This window comes from Colossoma macropomum, unplaced genomic scaffold (assembly GCF_904425465.1).
Source record: "Colossoma macropomum unplaced genomic scaffold, Colossoma_macropomum, whole genome shotgun sequence".
NCBI classification, from domain to species: Eukaryota; Metazoa; Chordata; class Actinopteri; order Characiformes; family Serrasalmidae; genus Colossoma; species Colossoma macropomum.
In genome coordinates, this window is record NW_023494802.1 from 23787170 (window position 1) to 23813432 (window position 26263).

The window sequence follows — 26263 nt, forward strand, 5'->3', positions numbered from 1 at the left end:
AGAAAAAATAAACCTTACATTAGGTTTAGAAACAGAACTGAAGTTTCCATCCTTAAGTCAGAGATCTCTGTCTGCACATGTAGAAATTTTCTTTTTCCTTTAATTTAACTTCATTATTACTATGGCAACAACCGACAGTGTTAACAGTGATGTCATGAAAGTTATATTCACTGTCACTGAGTATCAGTGAGACCATCACCTGACTATTTGGAGAATTTACTGCTTTTATTACCATTAAAGGAGAAAAACCGAAGTTGTGCAGAGATCCAGACAGATCAGAGACAAACAGTAACACGAGAGTTTTACTGTTTATGATTCTACAATATTCAGACTTTCTGTTAAATCTTTCTGACAGTTGCTGCTTAAGTTTTCAGTTCTGAGCAAAAATGTTCATTTCTGACTGAGTGGGATGGAAGTGAGTCCAGGGGTCCGCGACACTCTGTGTATCAAACTCACAGCATCTTAGCACTATTTAAACACAATGTTGTTTTAGAAGTGATAACAATTCAGGTCTGAACTCTACAGTTTAAAGAGGGATCAGATGTCTGACCTCATTCTCCTTGTGCAGTAATGATCAGCTGAATATCAGACCTCACCATTTTTTTTACCATTATTTTCATCTTTACTTTCACCATGATTCTCAATGCTATTCTCACCATTACTCTCACCGTTACTCTCAGTGTTACTCTCACCCTTATTATCATCATTACTCTCACCATTACTCTCACTGTTACTCTCACCCTTGTTCTCACCGTTACTCTCACTGTTACTCTCACCGTTACTGTTACCCTTATTCTCATCGTTACTCTCACCATTACTCTCACCGTTATTCTCACTGTTACTCTCACTGTTACTGTCACCCTTATTCTCATCGTTATGCTCACCGTTACTCTCACCATTAGTCTCACCATTACTTTCACTCTTATTCTCATCATTACTCTCAACATTACTGTTACTCTCATCGCTATTCTCACTGCTATTCTCACCGTTACTCTCACTGTTACTCTCACTGCTACTCTGACCATTACTCTCACCGATATTCTCACTATTACTCTCATTGTTACTCGCACCCTTATTCTCATCGTTATTTTTACTGTTACTCTTACCGTTACTCTCACTGTTACTCTCACTGTTATCCTCACCATTACTGTCACCCTTATTCTCATTGTTATTCTCACCATTACTCTCACCATTAGTCTCACCGTTACTCTCACCATTAGTCTCACCATTACTCTCACCATTAGTCTCACCATTTGTCTCGCCGTTACTCTCACTGTTACTCTCACCATCAGTCTCACCGTTGCTCTCACCGTTACTCTCACTGTTGTTCACATCATTACTCTCAACATTACTCTCACTGTGACTCTCACTGTTATTCTCACCATTACACTCACTGTTATTCTCATCATTACTCTCAATGTTACTCTCACTGTTATCCTTATTGTTACTGTCACCCTTACATTCCACACTGGTTTTCACTTTAGTTCTATGAGGCTTTAAAGATAAGAAATTGAAGCACTCACATTACAAATTAAGCTGTAACACTCAGACACTCAGCTCACCTACCTAAGCCCACTGCTTGATGCGCAGTAACACAGTTACACATGTAACCCAATAAGACATACATATAACTTAAACTAACAAAAAACAACACAAACAACATTTAAGTCCTGTTTTATGGAGTGCGTGAGTCTCCAGAGCCTCTATGACAACACAAGCCAGCTAAAACTGCTGTAGACCGAATGGGTGGGGCTGAACTGCTGTAGGCTGAATGGGTGGAGCTAAACTGTTGTAGGCTGAATGGGCAGGGCTAAACTACTTTATGGTGAATGGGTGGGGCTATACTACTGTAGGCTGAATGGGCAGAGCTAAACTGCTGCAGGCTGAAGGAGTGGAGCTAAACTGCTGAAAAATAAATGGGTGGAGCTAAACTGCTGTAGGCTGAATGGGCGGGGTTAAACTGCTGTAGGCTGAAAAAGAGAATGTTTGTAAATGTTTTGGTTTTCATGACATCACAAATACAATGAATTAGAAATTGGCTGTTTCTGCAGTTTATGGATTGAATAGTATGTTTTGTTTACATTCAACATCGAACTCTTTCTCTTTTTTTAAATGAATAAAATTTCAGGCTCCTTAATGTCACACAAACCAAGTCTCATCTAATGTGTTTAAAGTTAGTGACATCTCTGTTGAAAAACACATCATTTGCACTCATCCTCCAAACACACTACAAACAAATATAACTTGCTCTAAAATACATCCTTGTTTTTCTTGTTGTTGTAAATGATTGACAGATCTGTTGTAGTGGCGGTTTTCCAGAGTACTCATACTTTGCATAGGTGTGTGTGTGTGTGTGTGTGTGTGTGTGTGTGTGTGTGTGTGTGTGTGTGTGTGTGACTCATGAAGATAAACAGATCAGCTCTTCAGCACCGCAACTATACATAAACTAAATGTGTTTCTGTTCATATCTGCGCTTTAGCTACATATAAACCGAATGTGTTTGAGTGAGGATGTCCACCATAATAAATTAAATTTAGATTTTTACTACCTGATTAACACTTCCTACACTCTATCTGTGATTTCAGCTTAAAGCTTCAGCTTCATAAACATATTTGTGAGTGAGTAAATGTCTGTGCAGATGATCAGTTGAGCAGGTGAACAGATGGGCAGGTGAGCAGGTCTGTAATATTAACAGATATTGAGATGATTTTATTCAGTCTGGTGTTCTGAACTGTACAACTGTACATAAACACAAACAAACAGATTCAGAGAAAAGATGCAGACACAAACACATTTTCATTTCATAAAAAATACAACATAATGAACTTCACTACTTAGAACGTAGCTTTGTATGATACAACAATCCTCAGATTTACAGCATTTTAAAGATTTCCTTTTGATCCTTCAAGAAAAAATGTTAATTAAAACATTGAAGAATAGTTCCAATCAAATTTGATCCAGGCAGCCAATCAGATCCATTAGATAATCAATGCAGGTGTGAAACAGTAAATACTCAGTATTTATTCAGGATTCCCTGCAGCAGAGTGACGCAGTCGGGTTAGACAGCTCATTCAGTCAGTGCAAATTTTTAGATAATTTATTAACTCAGAATGAATTTTTAGATAAATTATTAACTTAGTGAATTTTGAATAAATTATTAACGCAGAGGGAATTTTGGAGAAATTATCAACACAATGAATTTTTAGATGAATTGTTAACTATGGGTAAATTTTTTAGATAGATTAGTAAGTGAATTTTCGGATAAATTATTAACTCAGAGTGAATTTTGTATAAAGTTTTAACAGAGTGAATTTTCAGATAAATTATTAACTCTGAGTGAATTTATGGATAAATGATTAACTTGGAGTGAATTTTGGATAAATTACTAACTCAGAGTGAATTTTGGATAAATTATTAATGTAGTGTGAATTTTAGATAAATTATTAACTCAGATTGAATATTTAAATTGTTAGAGTAGTAACAATTGGTAGAGTAGATAAATTATTAACTGTGAGTGAGTTTTGGATAAATGATTAATTCAGAGAATTTTCAGATAAATTGCTAACTCAGAATACATTTTTGGATAAATTATTAATACAGAGTGAAATTTTGGATGAATTGTTGGCTAAATTATTTAGAGTCAGAATTTGGATAAATTACTAAGTCAGAATGAATCTGATATAAATTATTAACTCAGAGTGAAACTTCAGATAAATTCTTAAGTCAAGAGTAAATTTGTAGATTTATTATTAATTCAGAGTGAATCTTTAGATTAATTATTAACACAAGTTAATTTTTGGACAATTTATTAATTCACAGTGAATTTTAGTTAAATTATTAATTCAGAATGAGATTCTGGATAAATTATTAACTAAAGAATTAAAGAATTGTGTGTAAATTATTCTTTTAGGGTAAAGTTTTGGATAAACTATTAATTTCTAATAAATGTTTTAAAATAAATTATGAATTCAGAATGAATTTTGGTTTAACTATTCATTTCTAGTGCATTGTTTTGATAAATGATGAGTGAAATTTTGGATAATTGATTAATTCAGAGTGAAATTTTGGATAATTGATTAATTCAGAGTGAAATTTTGGATAATTGATTAATTCAGAGTGAAATTTTGGATGAATTATTAATTCAGTGTGAATTCTGGGGGCATTATTAGCTGAATTTTTGGGAGCTGCTCTGGAGGCCCCTCAGAGTTCTTTCATTGAACTGGTAGGTGAGTTTGCGTTTGACTTTGCAGATTTCTCCGGTGCGTGAGTAATTCCGTAGAGCTCGAGCCATTTTCTGGTAGGTCATGGTTTTGCGGTTTCCTTTGCGTTTCCCCCACATTTCCGCCAGTTTCTCTTTGTTCTGTGAGGAGAACTGGAAGGTTCCGTTTGCTGACTGAACCCACCAGATGCAGCTGCGCATGTCGGGACTCTGCAGCATCTCATACAGAAACTGAAATAAACGCTCTTTTCTTTTACCTGCAGAGAACCAGAGAAAGAACGTCTGTTCATTTCAAACACTGTTCTTCTCTTTCTTGCTGAAAAATAAATAAACAGACCACAATTCATTCTGAGCATCTGTCTGTCTCACACCCTCTGTCTGATTTTTACCCATGTGTCTGTTCCTGTCTATCGATCTATCCATCCATCAGCCTGTCTATCTGTCTGTTTATCTGTCTGTCTGTGTAACTGTCTGCTTGTCTCTGTCAGTGTTTGTCTGTCTGTTTAACTATCTGTCTGTCTGTTCATCTGCTGTATATCTGTCTGTCTGTTTGTGTGACTGTCAGTCTTGTATCTGTCTCTGTATCTGTCTGTCTGTCTCTGACAGTGTTTCTACAGTAAAGGTGAATAAAGGCCCGGTACCCGCCAGTGGGGCGATGGGCAGCGTCTCCCAGGCTGCAGTTCTCCGGCCACCTGTAGGGGGCGATGGGGGAAACTCTGGGCAGACAGAGCTGCAGTGGGAGTCAGAGTCACTGAGGGGCGGAGCTTCATACACACAATGCCCGCCCTAAAACACACACGCAGCATGAAGTTAAGGTCAACTGTTCCACCAAAATACCTCCCCGCCCAATCAGCCGAGACGTTTTCGGTGTCTTAAGTTTATTTCTTGTTACCTAACAAGTAACGGAAGCTTATACACACCGATTAACATGATGCTAACTGCATGCATACATTGTCTCACACATGCCTCAAACCTAAACTGACAAAAGTACAGACAAAATTCAGGCTGTGTTTAGCTGTGCTGACGTTTCTTTGGGTGCCCTTACCCACTCATTGGTGCTGTACTGGCTGGGCCACTGCTGCTGCCCGGTGGTTCTGTCCTCTGCTCTGGCTGCGCTGCCGTACTGCCACTCATACGCAAACCGCCCCCACCAGCTGTTCTCTGAACACAATCACAGACTGCAGTAAGACCCTCAGTTATCAATAACCAGCTGAAGATTCTAAAACCTCCCTAACATGTTCAGAGATCTTTCTTTTGACTTAATCACATAATAAACTAAGTAGCGAGTTAAACTTTACCTCCTGCTTCTCACTGAACTCAGCACTCTTATCACTTTAGTCCTGCCTGGATTCACATCGCTGATATTTTACAGACAGATATTAAAAAGGGGAGATTTTTATAACCGCTGCTACTTGCCATATTTATTCTCTTAGAGCTCATGTCCATATTAAACAACAATTCTGAGTGAATTTTTGGACAAATTCTTAATTCAAAAAGAATTTTGGATACATTATTAATTAAACTTAATTATGAGCAGTTAGTTAATATTAATTTTGAATAACCTTAACATAAATTATTAAGTAATATTAAACAAATCCATATTAAACAAAAGAGTGAGTTTTTGGACAAATTAATTCAGAGTGAATTTTGGAAAAAATGGATGCTTTTTGGAACCATTAACTTGAGTGGCAGGACTTCATCTCCATCCTCTCTACACTCATGCAGGCTGATTATAGCAGTACTTCATATTCCGACATTATGAGTGTTTAGTTTTCTATGATTAGATGACAACATCCAAGTTCTAAGTTTGTAGAAAATATAACTCACTAGAAAGTCACTCATCCTGCACCCATTTTATTGCTGTCTGTGCACAAGAGGATACGAGTAAATTGTCACGATGGACGTCCCCTCAGTAAACTAGTCCATTCTAAACTGGGCTGAAGACCTCCAGAATAATGTACAGAGGTCAGACTGAGCTGCTGAAATGTTGGTCAGTATATGAAGAGCTGAGTGTGGTGAGTTATTCTAACACTCAGCACATTCTAAACCCTAAACAGGTTTAGTCACTAAAGCCGTTATTGTTCATTATCAAGGCATCACAAGTTTACATGTTACAGCAGAACAGCAGAGCGGTTCTCCAGCAGAACCCGATAAATCAGTCAGCCAATCAGTGCACAGTATTCGGGTCCGGTGAGGCAGCACTGCCGCCAACTGTTTCAGGCAGAATCTCAAAAGACTCCCTTCTCCTTACAAAGAGGTCTTAAAATAATGGCTACCGCATCTAAACAGAGCTCAGTGTGTCGAACAGATAACCACTTTGAATTCAGCCATGTGAGCACAATTCTTACTGGACATAAAGCGCAATATTTGGGTGGAAAAGACAAAATTTCATAACTCACATAGTGCACTATACAGGGAGCAGTGAGCCGTTTGAGATTCAGCCTTAGGATTTTCAGAGCTCTGAACTTATGGATGTTTAATATTAACCAATGGACTGGGTTCGTGGACTGTTTAATGGGCTGTCTGTGTTCAGTTTTCAGCTCTTTACCTGCTTGTTTTATGGTAAAGATGTTAAATATTGACCTTAAAGAAACTTGTATGCATTAAATGGCTTTAACTCTGAAAAATGAAATGACTATTGGAGTTATCTGCTTTGACAAAAAAACAAAATTGAAAAAAAATTAAAAATCGTTAAATTTTTGAAATTTTTTTTTTTTTTTACTTAATCAAAACAACCCAACTGCACTTTGATTGACATTATCTGGAATGCACAATAAAAAACATGATTTATGACAGTTAAAGCAGAGATCTGTTTTTGCAAATAAACTCCTCATTTTCTCTCAGATTTTCTGAGATGCAGTGTATCGAACACCTGAAAAGTGAACATCTAACCCAGTCCTTGAGCATCTGTTCACAGCCCTCATCCAAAATATCAGCAGCTTTCGGTGAACTGACCCCGTCCACCCAGTACTGTCCTTTGACCTTTTACTGTCCTTGTCCCCTGACCACTGTTTTCTCTCGCTGACCTGCGATGATGATCTCCCCATCAGTCCGGCTCTGTGCTCTGGGTTCTTCTCCTGAGTGCTCCTGCAGATACTCCTCAATGACCTCCAGCTCCATCTCTCCAGCCGATGGCCCACAAGGATGGAGCTCCTGCAGGTACTGGAGCTGAAGAATGCAGCAAACAACCAAGCAGAAGAACATGGAGTAACCCAGAGGAACAGACAGACAGAGATGCTAAAGCAAAGCTGAAGTGACAATTCTGATGTTCATCATTCAGACCTGCACTGATCTCACTGCAGCGCCACTGTAACAGCTCACTGTATCACAGCTTAGTGTATAAGATTGTATTGCAACATATTATATAGTATTCTAATGTATTATGTAGTACTCTATCATAACATATTATATAGCATTCTAATGTATTATATAGCAATCTATTATAACACATTATATAGTGTTCTAATGTATAATATAGTAATCTATTATGACATACTAATAGCATACTAATGTATTACATAATAATCTATTATATTATATGGTGTTCTAATGTATTGTATAGTAATCTATTGCAACATATTAATAATATACTAATGTTTTATATGGTAAATTATTATAACATATTTAGTATTCTGTTATATTACATGAAATTCTTTTTAAACCTGTTACATAGTATTCTATTATATCATATTTTGTGTGTGTAATGTGTGTGTGTGTACAGTATGCGTAGTGTGTAGTATGTGTGTACAGAGTATTTGTGTACTGTGTGTGTAGTGTGTGTGTGTGTGTGTGTGTGTACAGTGTGTGTCTGAATGGTGATGTTGAGAATGAAATGTTGCAGTGTGTATTTGTGTGTGTATACAGTGTGAGCATGTGTACAGACTGATTAACGCTGTAAATTTGCATGATGTGTGTGTGTGTAGTTACAGCATCATTCCATGAAATAATTTGCATTTCTGACAGAATATCTGCAGATCGAACACAACAGCAGTTTCAGTGTTTAAACAACTCAACACATGTTGAGAGAGTGTGTGTTTACCTGCTGTGTAAATGTGTGTGTGGTGTTTCTTCAGAATTTTTCTGTAATTTAAGACTTCATAATTTCATAATTTCCCTGAAATAGCTCAGTAATTTCTCAGTAATACCGCAGTATTTTTCAGTAATATCTCAGTGTGAATCCTGTTTGTCTCTCCTTCAGTAACTCTAAGTTTGTTTTGTTGCTAAATTCTAAAGTAAACAAATAAACAAACAATAAAAGACTAAACTGAGACTCACCGGTTCAAGGCTGGTCAGCATTGTGTACTCTCTGAAACACACACACACACACACACACACACACACACACACACAAATACATGACATAAATACAAACAAACATGAGTACATATCACACAAACACAAACACAAACATGCATACACAACACACATCTCACATACGACACACAACACACACACACAACACACAACACACATCACATAACACAAACACACACATCACACAACACACATCACACAACACAAACACACACACACACAACACACATTACACTCACAACACACATCAACCAACACACATGACATAACATACAACACACAATACACAATACAGCCATTTAGTTTACACAATATTCTAATGCCGAACACACATTCATACTGGATATGTGTTAATATTTAATATATTTTATTGGATATTGTTGTACAATTTATGTTATTATGATATTGAACAAATATTTTTGTCTCTGAAATAATAGCTTTACAGCAGTAAACAAAACATTCTTAACTTTTGATGTAAATTAATGTAATAAAGATTTTATTCCAATTAATATTTTGGACCACTTCTCATCAAATATTCAGGCAATGTAACGAGATGCGGCTGCACTTAAATGGTGTAAAAACAGTGACGCATGGTTTTGATAACAGCCACAATGTGCTAATACTGAATATACTCTAATATTAAATCTCTCTCTCTCTCTCTCTAATATATAATTTATTTGTTTTTTTACATACTACATGTTAATGTGTAAATGTTGATGTTGAGTGTGTGCTGGTTACCTTGGCAAAGCTCCCAGTGTAGACAGTTTTAGATGTTTCTGTAAATGAACTCAAGCACATGGAGTTAAAATCCGTCTGATGAAGAAAAGCTGGAGAGTCACCTGTAAACTTCACCTGCTGCCAGATAACAACCTTTTATACCCTATACACACACATACACACACACACACACACACACACACACCCTGGATTCCCCATGTCTCTGTGCCAATCTCTATATGCAAATCGCCCCCCCCAGCCCCACCCCCGGGTAACAGTCTGAAGGCCCTCTGGCTCCACTGCTCTCCTTCTGTCTGTATTAACGTCATTACTCATTCATTTCTGTCAAAATAATCACTCACACAACCACAGTTAGATCTGAATAACAGAAATTCTGCTACAATAATCAGAGAAATTATCTTTATTTTTTTTTTTTGCAGATAGCAAAGTTTAGTAATTATAAATCACAGTAATGTGCAGAAGTTTAGGAGTCAGAGTTTGATAGTTATGAAGATTTGCAGTCAGAGTGAGCTTAGCTTAATCTTCATTTTCATGTGATGGCTTAATTCAGTGATAAACTGCTTCAACTTCATAGATTCTCTACAAAATGTCAAATACAGAGAGAAATATCTAGTACAATTACAGTTTAGCTCATGTGAAGTTCATTAACAGAAATCCTAACACCTCAACGAATTGAGCACATTTTAGTTACTCTAAAAACAGTCTGTGATATTCTAAGAATAAATGCTTAAAAGCTTGAATCTTTACAACTACAGCAGAGCTACAGCAGAACTACTGCAGAACTACAGCAGAACAGCAGAACTACAGCAGAGCTACAACAGAGCTACAGCAGAACTATAGCAGAGCTACAGCAGACCTGCAGCAGAGCTACTGCAGAACTACAGCAGAACTACAGGAGAGCTACAGCAGAGGTGCAGCAGAGCTAAAGTAGAACTACAGCAGAGCTACAGCAAAGCAACTGCAGAACAACAACAGAGCTACAGCAGAGCTACAGCAGAACTACAGGAGAACTACAAGAGAGCTACAGTAGAACTACAGCACAGCTACAGCAGAGCTACAACAGAACTACAGCAGAGCTACTGCAGAACTACAGCAGATCTACTGCAGAACTACAGCAGAACTGCAGTAGAACTACAGCAGAGCTACAGAAGAACTACAGCAGAACGACAGCAGAGCTACTGCAGAACTACAGTAGAACTACAGAGAGAAAATACAGAGAGAAATATCTAGTACAATTACAGTTTAGCTCAGCTGAAGTTCATTAACAGAAATCCTAAAACCTCAAAGAATTCAGCACATTTCAGTTACTCTAAAAACAGTCTGTGATATTCTGGGAATAAAAGCTTAAAAGCTTGTTCTGACAGCAGAACAGCAGAACTACAGCAAAGCTCCAACAGAGCAACAGCAGAACTATAGCAGAACTACAGCAGAGCTACTGCAGAACTACAGTAGAACTAAAGCAGAGCTACTGCAGAACTACAGCAGAGCTAATGTAGATCTACAGCTGAGCTACTGCAGAACTACAGCAGAGCTACTGCAGAACTACAGCAGAGCCACAGCCTCTTGGCCAGTATAAAGTTCTGTTGCTCAGTGTTCATCTGAACTGTTCTTTAATCTAATCATTTTTCCTGTTTGTGTTCATCTTTACACACTGAAGTGTTTACTATATTTCTGTGAGAGAATCACATCAGAGAATCATTAGAACTTCTTTCACTTCTGCCAGACAGAGGTGTAAAAATCATTCCCTCATTTGCTCCTGTGATTTAGAGCTGCAGTTCTGTGTGTGTGTGTGTGTGTGTGTGTGTGTGTGTGGATAAAAATGAATTAAAGCTCAGTAAACTCTGACAAGGGAGCGGCTGAATAAGTGAACAAAGCAATAAGGTTATAATTCTGTCAGTGCCTGGAACTCAAGGTCACTGTGGCCTTACACTCAGAAAATAACTGCGATGATTACTTTATACTCAGAAAATAACTTTAATATTTACTTTATACACAGAAAATAACTTTAATATTTACTTTATATACACAAAATAATTTTAATATTAACTCACTCACAGCTTCTGGGTCAAAGTACACAGGTTACTAAGTTAGCTCTCTCAGAGAGATTAAATCTCTCACAAACAAGTCAAATAAATCCTATTTGATTAATGATTTTATTACAGACCATGGGTTTTTTTCTGCTTTTAACAGTAATGTGGTTACACAATATACAGATATGTTAACTTTTATTTTCAGTGTCAGTTGCCAATTGTCAGTGTTATGGATGAGATTACTAATTCAGGGCCCATATATGTAGGTGATTTAGTCAACTATGACGAAGGGTATTCTACTTTCGTTAATATTACTGCTGATAATGCCAGAGAAATCCATAATATCAGGGAAGCCATAAATACATCTATACCCACCAAAGAGCTCATGTCCTCTCCATCACCCCCTAAACATATCATTGTTAAAATATCCCATTTTAGTGCTATTAATAATGAAATTTTAATCGATACAGTGAGTCATCTCACATCCACCTGTAGTCTTGACATCTTACCAACCAACTTTTTAAACAGGTTTCACTCAATAGCAGTAAAAACTCACTTCAGGTACTAAACACCACAGTCATGTTGGGCATTTTTCCTAAGACATTAAAAAGTGCTGTTCTGAAGCCTCTCTAAAAAAATCTAGAAGCAACTCTATTACATAATTACACACAGATTTCAATTCTACCTTTCATTGGAAAAATTATTGAAGAAAAACATCTTAAAGCAACTTACTGTTTTTTTGTCTATACAAATTTTAATCATAATACTGAGACAGCTCTAATTAAAGTGATTAATAACATTTAAATACAGATTATTGAAAAACTTCTGTTCTGCTATTGCTCAATCTCAGCGCTGCCCTTGATACCATTGACCATAAATTCTTCTAGATAGACATGAGCACATGAGTTGGACTCTCAGGAACTGACCTAAAATGGTTCAGTTCATACCTGCAAGAAAGGCACTACTTTGTGGAAATTGAAAATAATATTTCTGAGAGATTGCCAGTGACCTGTGGTGTTTGGGCCAATCTTATTTTATTTATACACACTTATTCTTGGCCAAATGCGACAAGACTATGGGATATCTTACCACAGCTATGCAGATCAGATACTTACATCTACTTGGCCCTCTCCCCAAACAACTATGGCCCCCTTGACTCACTTTGTAAATGTCTTGAGCTCATCACTAATTGGATGGAACAAAACCTTCTGCAGTTGAATTAAGATTAAACATGATTATTTTATTTAATAGCACTGAAAGGCACAGACTAGCTGTATATCTGGATTCAAGAGCCCTAAAATCTAAAGAACTTTGAACTTTCATCCACACCTTTATTTCTATCAGGATTGATCACTGTAATGGTCTCCTGACTAGACTCCTAAAAACGACAAACAGCTTCAGCTGATTCAGAATGCAGCTGCCAGAGTTTCACTAGGAGTAAAAGAAGGAACACATCCCCTATTCATTCTTAAATCCTTACACTGAACACCAGTCTGCTCCAGAATAGACTGCTGTTAAGGTGCTGTTACTGCTCTATGAATGTCTTAATAGTACCTTATTATCCTACATTAAATTTAATTTTATTTTTTTTATTTAAGAAAGTTTCTTTAAAATTAATTCCATGATTAAAATGTTTTTAATCATGTTTTTAATTTCTATTCTCCTTTATTTTTTAAATAACTCTGTATTTTCTCATTTGTAAAGCACTTTAAATGACAGCAGTGAATTAAAGGTGCTATATAAATAAACATGCCTTTGTGATGTATTCAGGAAATAACTTTAATATTTACCTTATATGCACAAAATAAATTTAATACTTACTTTCTGTTCACAATGTGACTAACATTCATTTCACATTAACTTATTTTAATTAAAGTAACTTAACTTCAGTCAGAGTGTTGGACCATGAAAGGGACAGTATCAGAAATATAGATTATTAAAAAAAAATAGAAACTTCTTTTGCTTGGTTGCCTTTCACCAGTTAACCTGAGACTATAGGGAGTGTAAGTTGCTCACAGAGGTCAGCAGGTCAGCAATTTTGCTGGTATTTCCCTTTAAGCAATGACTAAATTGCAGTTTTGCTGTGAAGTGATGAGCTCATGGATCAGTGACGTTGTGTTTAACTGCTGGCGCTGAGAGGAGATCAATAATTCCAGCAGCAGCTGGGACACCTGTCTGATTTGCACTGCTGAGACTGATAACGCCCACCATCTGGAATATGGCACCTTTTTATGAACCTGTTTCACAGAGCCAACTCCGCCGAGCCACACTATCACACGGTCCCACCTGAGGGACGGACTGTTTGCTCTGTAAACACTTCACTGGGCTCCAAATCCCTGAGCACATCTTGTCCCGTGGGATCCTGCTCGCTTTCACCTGCTCAGACATTCATGATGGTCAGAATGGATGGACCAGCTTAAGGAGTTCAGCATTCAGAGCAGCATTTCTTAATCCAGTTTACACACAGTAAACAGTGCGGTTTACATGCTTTAAATAAACAATCCAGTTTACATGCTTCACAGTAAGCAATCCAGTTTACATGCTTCACAGTAAAAAAAAATCAGTTTACACACTTTACACACAATAATCAATCCAGTTCACACACTTTACACACAGTAAAAAGTCCAGTTTACATGCTTTACACTGAGAAAACAATCTAGTTTACCCGCGTTACACACAATACACAATGCAGTCTACAACTTTTACAGTGAACAATCCAGTTTACATGCTTTGCACATAGTATACAATTCAGTTTACACGTATTACACACCATAAACAATGCAGTTTACACAATTTACAGTGAACAATCCAGTCAATGTGGAGTCAGTGAGAAGTCAGTGAATCAGTGAGGAGTCAGTGAATCAGTAAGTCAATGTGGAGTCAGCGTTTCAGTGAGGAATCAGTGAAGCAGTGAGTCAATATGGAGTCAGTGAGTCGTTAGTGAATCAGTGAGAAGTCAGTGAGCCAATGTGGAGTCAGTGAGGAGTCAGAGAATCAGTGAGTCAATGTGGAGTCAGTGAATCAGTGAGTCAATGTGGAGTCAGTGAATCAGTGAGTCAATTTGGAGTCAGTGAGGAGTCAGTGAATCAGCGAGTCAGTATTACAGTAACAGTCAGTGACATCAGCAGAGTGAAAGTCAAACTGAATATTTTTCTTTCTCTTCTCTGCTGAAGCTGAATGAAGCTGATGTCACTGAGCAGTTCTGTAAATTCCACACGATTCTGCACGTGCAAGATTGCAGCTCAGGAAACTCTCAGCCTCAGACGTTTCTCAGGAGCCTCAGGACGAGTCTGGAAAACCCCCTGATGGGAGGATTTGGCAGTTAGTTTACGGAGTGCTGCACCTGCTCCCAGCAATTACAGCGACGGGGAGTGTGAGTGCTGTGCTGGAGCTGCAGGGTCTCCACAAATACAGGAGCCGATTCTTATCATTAATGCATATTTAATATCAAACCCGACAGACCTGATTGTTCTAACTCACTTTAAAACCAGATGAAGTGAGCGAGACTCTCAGGAACGCCGTTTCAGGGCAGAGGTTTTTGATTTACTGGTGTGAAGCTGCACATTTGGAAACTTTGCTTTATTTGACAGTAAAGTCAGAACATGAGAACCCATAAAAATAGCTGCAGGTTCCATTAATAGATTCTGAAAGAAGCAGAAACATGCCGGCATGCTGCTTTTCACTGAGTCGCTCTGAATCTGCATCAGTAACACTGAACTTACTGTGCAGAGGTGATGGCACCCCAGTGATATTTAAAAGCTGTATATCTGAGCAGAAAGCACTTATTTTCCCACAAAAACATTATACTTATACATTATTACTTATATCACAATCAGTATAAGTGACATTAGTAAAGTAAGTAGCAATTTGCTGAGTGTTAATGTGTTTATTTATGCGTTTTCTGTCTCCTTGAGGAAGATCAGTATAAACTGCAGTTAATCATCCATTAGCTGCTATATGTAATCAGTAGTTCATTCTGTTAAACCATGAGCTGCTGATGGAGTTTAATAAATCGCTGTGATGCTGGAGGAGAAATCTGGAACCAAATTTCAAACTAGCTCAGAAGATCTTATTTTTTTTTTCAAAATAAGAAAATATATATACATTTTTGCTGTATTTATGCTTTAGTGTATTTGCTGTAATTGTGCTTTACAGTGATTTTATTAGCACAAACACAATTACTGCTCATTTTAAACAATGTGCTTAGGTTCCACAGTGCTGTACGATCATTAGTGCACCTGCTGTTAAATTAGCATTCAAAAGCTTTTATTATGTGCGTCAGTTCTCAGTTCACAACACACACTCAGTGTTCCTCAGCAGGCTGTTACACAGCGGTTAGAAGCCGCAGCATGCAAATGTGTTCTTTATAATACTAATATACAAACAATCTACCATTCTGCAGAGTGTGTGTGTGTGTGTGTGTGTGTGTGTGTGTGTGTGTGTGTGTGTGTGTGTGTGTGTGTGCAGGTGTGAGCGTTTACAGTTTATAAGGAATCCCCAACTGAACTTACAGAAAATCATCCATAAACAAATCAGGAAAACTCTGCAAGAAGGTGTGTGTGTGTGGGGAGGGGGTTGGGAGGGAATGTAGGGTGGGACAGGGAGAAGGTTGTTGGGAGGGTTTAGAGGGGATTCCCCCAAAAACCTCCATAAACCACACACACTCACTCAACCGATACACGCACTCTATCTTCCCTAATAAACTTCTGCAACTTCTACAGGTTTTGTTGCAACAGCAACAACACTCATGTTGTTCATCCTCGCCTCTGTCCAGCGTTGCTTCAGATTTAAAGTAAACAAATAAATAAATATCTCTATTTCTAGAGCACTTTAATCAAGAGTCAAGAGGCTTTTATTGTCATTCCATCTATGTACAAGTACACAGTGGAGCAAAATTAAGTTCCTCCAGGAACAAGGTGCAAACAACAACAGGAAACAAAAGGAACAAAAAGTACAAAAGTACAAAATTACAAAGTGCAAACATGCAGACAGTGTGCAAACAAAAATTAAGCTAGAAACAATACAATAAATACGATAAATTAAACAGACATTAGACACAGTAAACAGACCGGACAGTGTAGCACTGACACAGCACAGATTTCTGGACATGAAGTAGTGGAATAAGGTAGACATATTTAAAATGATGTGATCTGTAAGTTATGTCAGATAACATACATATACACAGCAGTTACTGAGGTAGTAAAACAGTTACTGAGGTAGTGAAAACAGTGTGCCGGTTGCAGCTCAAAGTGCTTTACAGTCAGCTGATGCAGCATAACAGTAATAGAAGAAACTATGAGTATTAATTCATAATCATATAAGACAATAACACAGATCAGATTAAAAAGATAAAGAACAAAGAGACAGAGTTTTAATGGAGCGCTGAGTTAAAGAGCTGCATTTTCAGATGTTTATTAAAAGTGAGCTCTGAGCTTGACTGTCAAATAAAAGGTGAACTGAGTTCTGCAGTTTAGAAGCAAAATAACAGAAAGAGTCTCTCCACGTTTTCTGTAATTTACGGAAGGTGTTTGCAGAAGGTCAGTATCTGCAGATCTAAGATTATAAAGAGGCAGACATTTAGGAGCTTTAAGGTCATTTAGAGCTTTAAAAACCAGCAGCAGAACTTTAAAATCTATTCTAAAAAATCCAGGCGGTCAGTGCAGTGTGTAAACGCAGGTGATATGAGCTCTCTCTGTTGGTGTTGTGAAGATCCGTGCTGCTGTGTTCTGTATGAGTTATAGAGGATGGATTGTTTTCTCCAGTGAGAAGATCATTTCAGTGATCAACTCTGCTGAAAAAACACAGCAACAAGTTTCTCTGCGTCGCTCTGAGAGAGAAAAGGCTGAACTTTGGAGAAATTTCTCACATGATAAAAAGCTGCTTTAGTGACTGCGTTTACATGCAGATAAAACAGAGCTCTGAGTCTAAGATCGCACTCGGGTTTCCTACTGCAGGTTTGGTATATGAAGTTCAAGAGCCGAGCTTCTCATAAAACAGCTTCCTCTGAGTTTTAGTACCAACGATCAGTATTTCAGATTTTTCGTGATTTAGTTGTAGAAATTGGTGTGAGAAATATCTGACACACAGCTGGTTAGTCTGTCTACAAAGTCTTGATCATCATAAGGAATGGAAATGTACAATTGTGTGTCATTAGCACTGCTATGTTTCCTAATGATGTAACATGGGTAACATGTAAAAAGAGAAGAGCAAGGGCCCTAAAACTGAACCTTGGGGGACTCCACAGAAAAATGTTTAATCTCTTTGATGAATGGTTCCCCAGTGAAACCAATAATTGTCTATGCATTAATCATGATTTAAACCATTCTAAAACTGTGCCTGAGAGGCCCACCCAGAATTCAAGAGGGTGTATTAGAATCTTCTGATCTACGGTATCAAAAGCTGCACTAAGATCCAATAAGACCAGAACAGAAGAATTTTGTGTATCAGCACTGAGCCTGAGATCATTCACGAGGGTACCAATGCTGTCTCAGTGCAGTGGTTTAAAACAACTGACTGAAACTTCTCATATAACCTGTTAGATATTAGATACACATTTAAAAACAACTTTTTCTAACTGACTACTTAAAAGATGAAATTTTGAATTTGAAAATGAAAATGATTTAGGCCAGAAGGATCCATGCTGCTCTTTTTTAGCAGAGGCTTCACCAGGGCAGTTTTAAAAGTGCCTGTAAAAACACCTGTTGACAGAGAACAACTTACAATAGTTAAAATATAATTTTGAATACAAAAACCATCTGAAGGAGACAATTATGAACAGCATCAAGATCACATGTGGACGAACTTAATTTGTTTATAACAGTCGTAAGCTCCTGATAACTGATAAGATCATCACTGATGTAGGTGGATATTATTCAAGAACAAACTTCTATTTGATTCACTCAACTGTTTAAAATGTCAAAGCTGAGTCCAACTTAGTTTTATTGCCATGGATGTTTAAATATTGAGCTTAACAGTTTACAAAAATTTGAAACTGAAAAAAATATTCATCTTTATTTAATCTAAAATTTAATCTGTAAGTAAATTTTTAAAATTTTAGGTTTTATGTAATACTCTCACATTTCTATCAAATTTATGAATTAGTAATTTTTGCATGTAATATTTGAAGCTACATCAACTAAAAATTCATGAAATAAGTCTTTTTCTAAAGAGACTAATTCTAATTTCTTCAGAGCTTTTAATGAATAAAAATCATAGTTATTATACTAATTAGTATTCAGTTCATATTTCAGTTCAGATTAGTCAGTGTGTGAAGAGTTACCTCAATATTTAAAGTGGTATTCCACTGATTTCCCTAAATTCTTCCATAATTTGAGTGTTTGAGACTTGAGATTCAGAGTGATTTGGTGTGAAATGGTTCAGACGTCACCAGTGGTGGTGATAGGAACCAGGGGTCGCCATGACTACAACACATATATAGATATTTTATTTACTATCCAAAACCACCAGTGAACCTACACATGTCTTTTCAGTTTGATGTGGAATGTTGATGATGAGAAGATAGTGGAACATCTGAAATAATAAGTTTTCTTTGGGGATTATTTTGCCTCACAGCACCCTGCTTGTATCCTTCCATCATGAATTGATTTTAAGTTCTCAAAACTATCATCAACCAATATCTCAGACAGCAGGCAGTGTATTCATAACTATTTCATGTAATAACTTTCTGTGAGGGAGCTTTTAGAGGTGGACGTCTGGTTCCTATCACCACCACTGTGAGCAAGTTCTCTAGAACAGAGCATTTTACAACAAACTACTCTAAGTGAGTCTGTTTACATATAATTATGCTGGAATTTTGAAAGATTGGTGGAATTCCCCTATTCATCAATTTGGAATCTAACTGAGAAAACTTTAAACAGAATAACTAAAAATTCTAACTGGAACAAAACTTATGAATTTTACAGAAAATAGAAAATTTGGCTTGATTTTATTAGCACAAGCCTGTGTGGCTTTATGTGAGATGGACTAGAATTATTAAAATCAATTTAGTCATAAAAACCTCATGTCTCTAAATGCATCTTAACTGAGAAATGTGGTGCATCAGCTGTGCGTCTTCTTTAATAGCAGCGAATGCTACAGTAAACACAGTGTTTGTATTTTAGACCTGCTGATGGTGCTGTACTGATGCGCCTCCTCATCTGCAGAGGTCCCTCTCACGACAGCTTTGAGAGCTTCTGGTGACAGTGATGTTCCTCAGTGGATGTTGTTTATTTTATTGTTTTGTGTTTCTTTTTTTATGCTATTTCACTATATTGTTTCTACATTTATGATTATATGATTAATTTTATTTTCTCTTTTTTCTGTGAAGCTCTTTGTGTTGCATTATATTTTATGAAAGATGCTGTAGAAATAAGCTTGTATTATTAGACAAATAAACAACAAATAAATATGGTGCTATAGAATTAGTTACACTTTTAGTGTTACGGTGTTAATTTTACATTGTTAGTGTTCCAGTCTTAATATTACAGCATTAGTGTTCCAGTCTTAATATTACATTGTTAGTGTTCCAGTCTTAATATTACAGCATTAGTTTTCCAGTCTTAATATTACAGTGTTAGTGTTCCAGTCTTAATATTACAGCGTTAGTGTTCCAGTCTTAATATTACATTGTTAGTGTTCCAGTCTTAATATTACAGCATTATTTTTCCAGTCTTAATATTACTGTGTTAATATTCCAGTCATAACATTACAGCGTTAGTGTTCCAGTCTTAATATTACATTGTTAATGTTCCAGTCTCAATATTACTGTGTTAATGTTCTAGTCTTAACATTACAGCGTTAGTGTTCCAGTCTTAATATTACATTGTTAATGTTCTAGTCTTAATATTACAGCGTTAGTGTTCCAGTCTTAATATTACATTGTTAATGTTCCAGTCTCAATATTACTGTGTTAATGTTCTAGTCATAACATTACAGCGTTAGTGTTCCAGTCTTAATATTACAGCGTTAGTTTTCCAGTCTTAATATTACGTTGTTAATGTTCCAGTCTCAATATTACAGCGTTAATGTTCCAGTCTTAATATTACATTGTTAATGTTCCACTCATAATATTACAGTGTTAACATTAGTGTTGGAGTTTTCCTGCTATGGGATTCAGCTTTCCAGAATCAATAAAATTCCCTAAACAAACAATCCCATTGTTTTTTCTTTATTATCTTCAGCAGCACATAAAGTACATGAATGTGTAAATCATCTGTTTTCCAGACAAGCAGATAACACACACACACACGCACACACATACACTCAAAGTGTATATATCAGTGTGAGAGGTTGTTGAACTCATTCTGCAGCTGCTGCTCTCAGAACACAATAACTCTTTATTCTCTTAGTGAACTCAGACAATAAACGCTTTATGAAAATCAATCAGCCTGCAAATGTCATTTACACACCCATCTCTCCCTCTCTCTCTAAATCTCTATCACTCTAACTCTCTTTCTCTAACTCTCTGCCTGTCTCTAATCTCTCTCTCTCCCTCTCTCTCTCTCTCTCTCTCTCTCTCTTATCTATGCTTTAATCAACATTTGCTTTGTTTTAAACACCAAATGATGTCAAAAACATAAAATTAACTCAAAACACATCAAAACAGTGAGAGATTTTTTTAACCAAACAAATCCATTTCCACAGATTTCAGATCAGCATTTTGATGGTAAAACTGAAAGGTAAAGAGCACAAATCTGTTAGCTTAGCTTCACAGGAGCACCAGAGAGAAATCATTTATCAGCAAACAAATTACCTGACTCAGCCAACAGCAAGTGAAGAGAATTAGCTTAAAGCTGGTGTAGAATTAGCCTACAGCCTGTAAAGAGTAAATCTAGCTCATGTACAGAATTAGCCTACAGCTAGTGAATTATGAACCTACAGCTACTATACAGAATTAACCTAGTGAGGAATGAACCTACAGCTAGTAAAGAACATTCAGCAGAGCGCCCTCTGCTGGTTAGCAGTCCTGTTTTTGTTATAACAGGAGGAATAGGGAGTATTCAGGCTCATCATAAACCGGCTCTGGGAGTGTGCAGAATTAGTCTACAGCTAGTGTACAGAATTAACCCACAACTAGTGTACAGAGTTAGCCTACAGCTAGTGAAGAATGAACAGTGAGTGTACAGAATTAACCTACAGCTAGTGAAGAATTAGCTTACATCTAGTGTACAGAATTAGCCTAAAGGTATTGAAGAATGAACCTAGCTACTGTACAGAATTAACTTACAGCTACTGAACAATGAATCTACAGCTAGTGAAGAACTAGACTACAGCCAGAGAACTTGTAGAGAGGAGAATGAACTCTTTTTAATGTCTTCCAGGTCAAACACTAGAGGGCGCTCCCAAGTGAGTCCAAAATGAATGGGTTAAGATGGAGCATTTGAACAAAAACATAGTTTATAAATCCTTAAACATTTTAATATAAAAGAATACAGTAATTTCCTGAACATAACACAAGATTTCACAGAACAGCATAAAACATTTTAACACTGCTGTTATATTTTTGAGAGTTTTTAAACTTGAGTTTAGAACGGCGTTTAAAACGGCGCTTCATGTGCGTCCATGATGTCAGTGAGTGTGAACAGCCAATGAGCTGCTCCGCTCGCCCACCAATCAGCACTCAGTTGTAGTAATGCTAACCATTTAGCACTCAGTAGCAGTAATGCTAACCAATCAGCACTCAGTAGCAGTAATGCTAGTGTGCTACTGCCATAGATATACATACCTAGATGCCATACCTAGAGGGTCCAGCTAGGCACGTCAACGGAGCCGCCATTTTGGGGTGGTCAACATTGCTGCTGGACTGCATTCAGTACCATTACAGAGCGGCACTTTAAGAAAGATACTGTCCAAAATTATAGTGTTTCAAGAACATTACACTCAGAAAGTGGGTAGATATGGTCGTGTGGTTGGTGAGGCACAGAGAACCTGTTGATGTGATTATTTTTCCTCTGGTTTTATATTAAGCTTATTTCATTGAATAGTCTATTCAGGGGATCTTAACTTTATGTAATAGTTATTTATTTACAGTGATCGTTAATGCTTTGTAGCTGGGTAAGTTATAGCATTCCTTAATCCGTGTAGATATTCATAATAGATTAACGTTAGCACCTTCTAACACAAAGCTAAAGTTAGATTCTTATGTGCCAGCTTCTTGTATGAATTTTCCTGTTCCACCTTAAATGGTGCATCAGACAGCTTCTTGTTCCCGTTCCACCTTAATGGTGCAGCTTAAGGCACCAGAAAGTGACTGCTGCGCCATTTAAGGTGGAACGGGAAAACTCAAACAAGAAGCTGGCAAATAGGAAGCCAACTTTAGCTTCGTCCTTCTTACTGTGTTTTGGGGGGGTTTATTTTATTTTTCTGTGTACTAAGATGCCCTTTCGGCATTGATGGATTTGCTGATGTGTGTGTGAGATTATTTTTCTACCAGAGCTCGCGCTAAACATGGTTTTTAATGTCAGGTGCAGACTGAATACTTTTCTGCTGGTCTGGACGGCTAATTAGCACGATCAGTAATTAAAGAAGTAAAAGTTACCGAGAGAAGTACGTGCAACCTAGATTAATCTGTCTGAGGATTATAAAGAAAACAAATTTGGTGAAAATCAGTTGAGTAATAAGGAAGTTGTGGCCAATTTAATCCTGAGAACTCATCACCTCTCAATACAAGCGAAAATGTTCAAAAGATAGAGAACAACAGGCAATGCATCATCTAGGTATGTATATCTATGGCTACTGCCCAAAACCCATTAGCTGTAGAAAAAAGTAAATATACAGGTGAGTTTTCTTTGCTTTTTTAGTGAAATACATCCTTCTACTTTCCAATATTAAAGGAAGGTTCTGGGTGAGTGATTAGCCGTTAAGGTCCATCCCTCTAGCGTTTTGCAGTCATGTTGTTGATATTATGGGGAAACAGGAAGTGGCCAGGCTCCTCATAAACCAGCTCTGCTACAGCTAGTGAAGAATTAGCCAACAGCTAGTGAAGAATAAACCTACAGCAAGTGAAGAATTTCCATACAGCTATTGTACAGAATTAGTCTACAGCTAGTGTACAGAATTATCCTACAGCTAGTAAAGAATGAACCTAGAGCTAGTGAAGAATGAACGTACAGTTAGTGAATAATTAGCCTACAGCTAGTGAAGAATGAACCTTCAGCTAGTGAAGAATTAGCCTACAACTACTGTACCAATTTAGCCTAAAGCTATTGAAGAATGAAACTAGCCAGTGTACAGAATTAGCCTACAGCTAGTGAAGAATGAACCTACAGCGGGTCTGCAGACTTAGCCTACAGCAGGTATGGAATTAGCCTACAGCCAGTGAAGAATGAACCTACAGCTAGTTAAGAAATAGCCTATAGCCATAGATATACATACCTAGATGCCACGTTGCCTGTTGTTCTCTATCTGAGGCGATACGTCTGCGCGTCCGCCATGTTGGAGCAATCAAGATCCGCTTGTGAACAAATTCACTTGTATTGAGAGATGATGAGTTCTCAGGAATAAATCAGCCACAGCGTCCTTATTACTCAACCGATCTTCACCAAATTTGTTTTGTTATAATCCTCAGACATAGATTAATCTAGGTTGCACGGACTGCTCACAGTAGCAGTTTATTTCTTTAATAAATGATCCTGCTAATTAGCCATCCGCACCAGTAGAAAGGGATTCAGTCTGCTGCACCTGATGTTAAAAACCGAGTTTAGCATGAGTTCCGGTAGAAACATAATCTCACACACATCAGCCAATCAATCCGAATCACTTCTAATCTTAACACCCATAGAAATAAAACAAACCCCCGAAACACAGTAAGAAGGACGAAGCTGAAGTTGGCTTCCTATTCGCCAGCTTGTTTGAGTTTTCCCGTTCCATCTTAAATGGTGCAGCAGTTACTTTCTGGTGCCTGAAGCTGCACCATTTAAGGTGGAACAGGAACATTCGAACAAGGAGCTGGCTGATGGACCATTTAAGGTGGAACGGGAAAATCTGAACAAGATGCTGGCAAATAAGATGTTGACTTAAGCTTTGTGTAAGGAGGTGCTAACATTAATCTATTATGAATATCTACAAGGATTAAGGAATGCTATAACTTACCCAGTTAAATGCATTAACCACAATTGTAAAGAAATAACTACTTCATAAAGTTAAGATCCCCTGAATAGATTGTTAAATGAAATAAGCTTAATATAAAACCAGAGGAAAAACGAACACATCAACAGGTTCTCTGTGCATCACCAACCACACGACCATATCTACACATCACACAAACAATAAGCATCACACAAACAGGAGTGTGGATCACTGTGTCCCCTCTGTTATATAATCCTATCCCACTTTCTGAGTGCAATATTCTTGAAATAGTTAAATTTTGGACCGTATCTTTCTCAAACTGCCGCTCTGTAATATTACTGAATACAGTCCAGCAACAATGTTGACCACCCTAAAATGACGGCGCCGTTGACGTGCCTGGCTGGACTCAACGCGGCATCAAGGTATGCATGTCCATGCCTAAAGCTAGTGAGGAATTAGCCTACAGCTAGTGAAGAAACAGCCTACAGCTAGTGAAGAATTAAACTAGCTAGTATAAAGATTTAGCCTACAGCTATTTTTGGCCTGTGGCTAGTGAAGAATGAACCTACGGCTAGTGTAGCCCACAGCTAGATTACTGAGTTTGCATAAAGCCTGTGTACAGAGGTAGAAAGCGTACATATACATACATAGATGCTGCGTTGGGTTTAAGCAGGCACGTCAAACAACGTCGCCATTTTGGGGCGGTCAACATCGCTGCTGGACCGCATTCAGTACCATTACAGAATGACAGATAAATAAAGGTACTGTCCAAAATTACACTATTTCAAGAATATTTCCACTCAGAAATTGTGTTTATATAACAGTGATTATATAAAAGAGAATACAGCGATCCACACTCATGTTTATTGTTTTATGTGATGTTTTTTTGTGTGTACATATGACCGTGTGCTTGGTGAAGCACAAAGAACCTGCTGATGTGTTTATTTTTCCACTGGGTTTATGTTAAGCTTATTTCATTTAATGGCATATACAGGAGATCTTAATCCATTTATTTACAATGAATTTTAATGCTGAATAAGCAAGGTAAGTTACAGCGTTACTTAATCCGTATAGATTTTCGCAACCGTACCTTCTTATACAAAACTGAGGTCGGCGATTGCTTTTTCGCCAGCTTCTTGTTCGGATTTCCCCGTTCCACCTTAAATAATGCAGCCTAAGGCAACTGAATGTAACTGCTGCACCATTTAAGGCGGAACCGCAAAATTCGAACAAGAAGTTAGCGGACAGGAAGCCAACTTTAGCCTCGTCGTTTGTACTGTGTTTGGAGGGTTTATTTTATGTTTATGTGCATTAAAATTAGAAGTGATCCACACTGTGATGGATTTGCTGATGTGTGAGTGATTGTGTTTCTAACGGAGCTCGCGCTAAACTCCGATACTTTCCTGCCGCTCCGGACGGCTAACCAGCACAATCACAGTTATTCAATGGAAATAAAAGCTACCGAGAGCAGCCTGAACAGCCTCGGTTAATGTATGTCTGAAGATCATAACAAAACAAATTTGGTGAAAATCGCTTGGGTACAGACTCAGACAGAGAACGACAGACAATGCGGCGTGTGTGTATCTGTGGTAGAAATGATGTCAACCCGCCTAAGTCTGACCTCCACCCTGCAGTCATGACAATAAATGAAACTGCTGTAAATGCTCTCCATTATTTTAAGATAAACTGCCTCCTGAACACAAGGTGGCAGCAACAGCTTAAACTTCAGTTTACCAAACGTTAAAAAACTGCTAGGTTGACCAGTTGAAGTTCTAAAAGAAAAACATACATACAAAAAACAAACAAACAAATAAATAAATAAATAATAACCTAAATGTTATACTATGTTTGTAACAAATACCCCTGCTGGTAAAAGACCATTAGAAATCATTCGGAT

General features: G+C 37.4%; 2 protein-coding genes across 3 annotated transcripts; both read right to left on the reverse strand.

Annotated features, from left to right (window-relative positions):
- Window positions 1-374: 374 nt before the first annotated feature.
- On the reverse strand, window positions 375-2090 carry LOC118822370 (uncharacterized protein DDB_G0290685-like). The gene is made up of 2 exons (XM_036591387.1): window positions 2082-2090; window positions 375-1494 (listed from the first exon to the last, which is right to left on the reverse strand). The coding sequence occupies exons 1-2, from the start codon at window positions 2088-2090 to the stop codon at window positions 586-588; spliced, it is 918 nt and encodes a 305-aa protein (XP_036447280.1). The 3' UTR covers window positions 375-585.
- Window positions 2091-2957: 867 nt separating this feature from the next.
- Window positions 2958-9436, reverse strand: LOC118823101 (transcription factor Spi-B). 2 transcript variants are annotated; one of them, XM_036592497.1, is made up of 6 exons: window positions 9272-9380; window positions 8495-8525; window positions 7246-7387; window positions 5265-5380; window positions 4861-5005; window positions 2958-4476 (listed from the first exon to the last, which is right to left on the reverse strand). In XM_036592497.1, exons 2-6 carry the CDS (start codon window positions 8513-8515, stop codon window positions 4166-4168), a joined length of 735 nt encoding a protein of 244 aa, XP_036448390.1. In that variant the 5' UTR covers window positions 8516-8525; window positions 9272-9380; the 3' UTR covers window positions 2958-4165. The 2 variants fall into 2 exon arrangements, with proteins under 2 accessions (XP_036448390.1, XP_036448389.1); XM_036592496.1 differs by lacking the exon at window positions 8495-8525 and having other exon boundaries at window positions 9272-9436.
- Between the last annotated feature and the right edge of the window lie 16827 nt (window positions 9437-26263).

Coding starts and splice junctions, on each gene's coding strand:
- LOC118823101 (XM_036592496.1), bottom strand. CDS start 9,331: ATGTGCTTGAGTTCATTTACAGAAACATCTAAAACTGTCTACACTGGG. Junction 5,381..7,245: donor TGGGGAGATCATCATCGCAG/GTCAGCGAGAGA, acceptor GATTGTGTTCAG/AGAACAGCTGGTGGGGGCGG. Junction 5,006..5,264: donor AGTACAGCACCAATGAGTGG/GTAAGGGCACCC, acceptor TGTGTGTTTTAG/GGCGGGCATTGTGTGTATGA.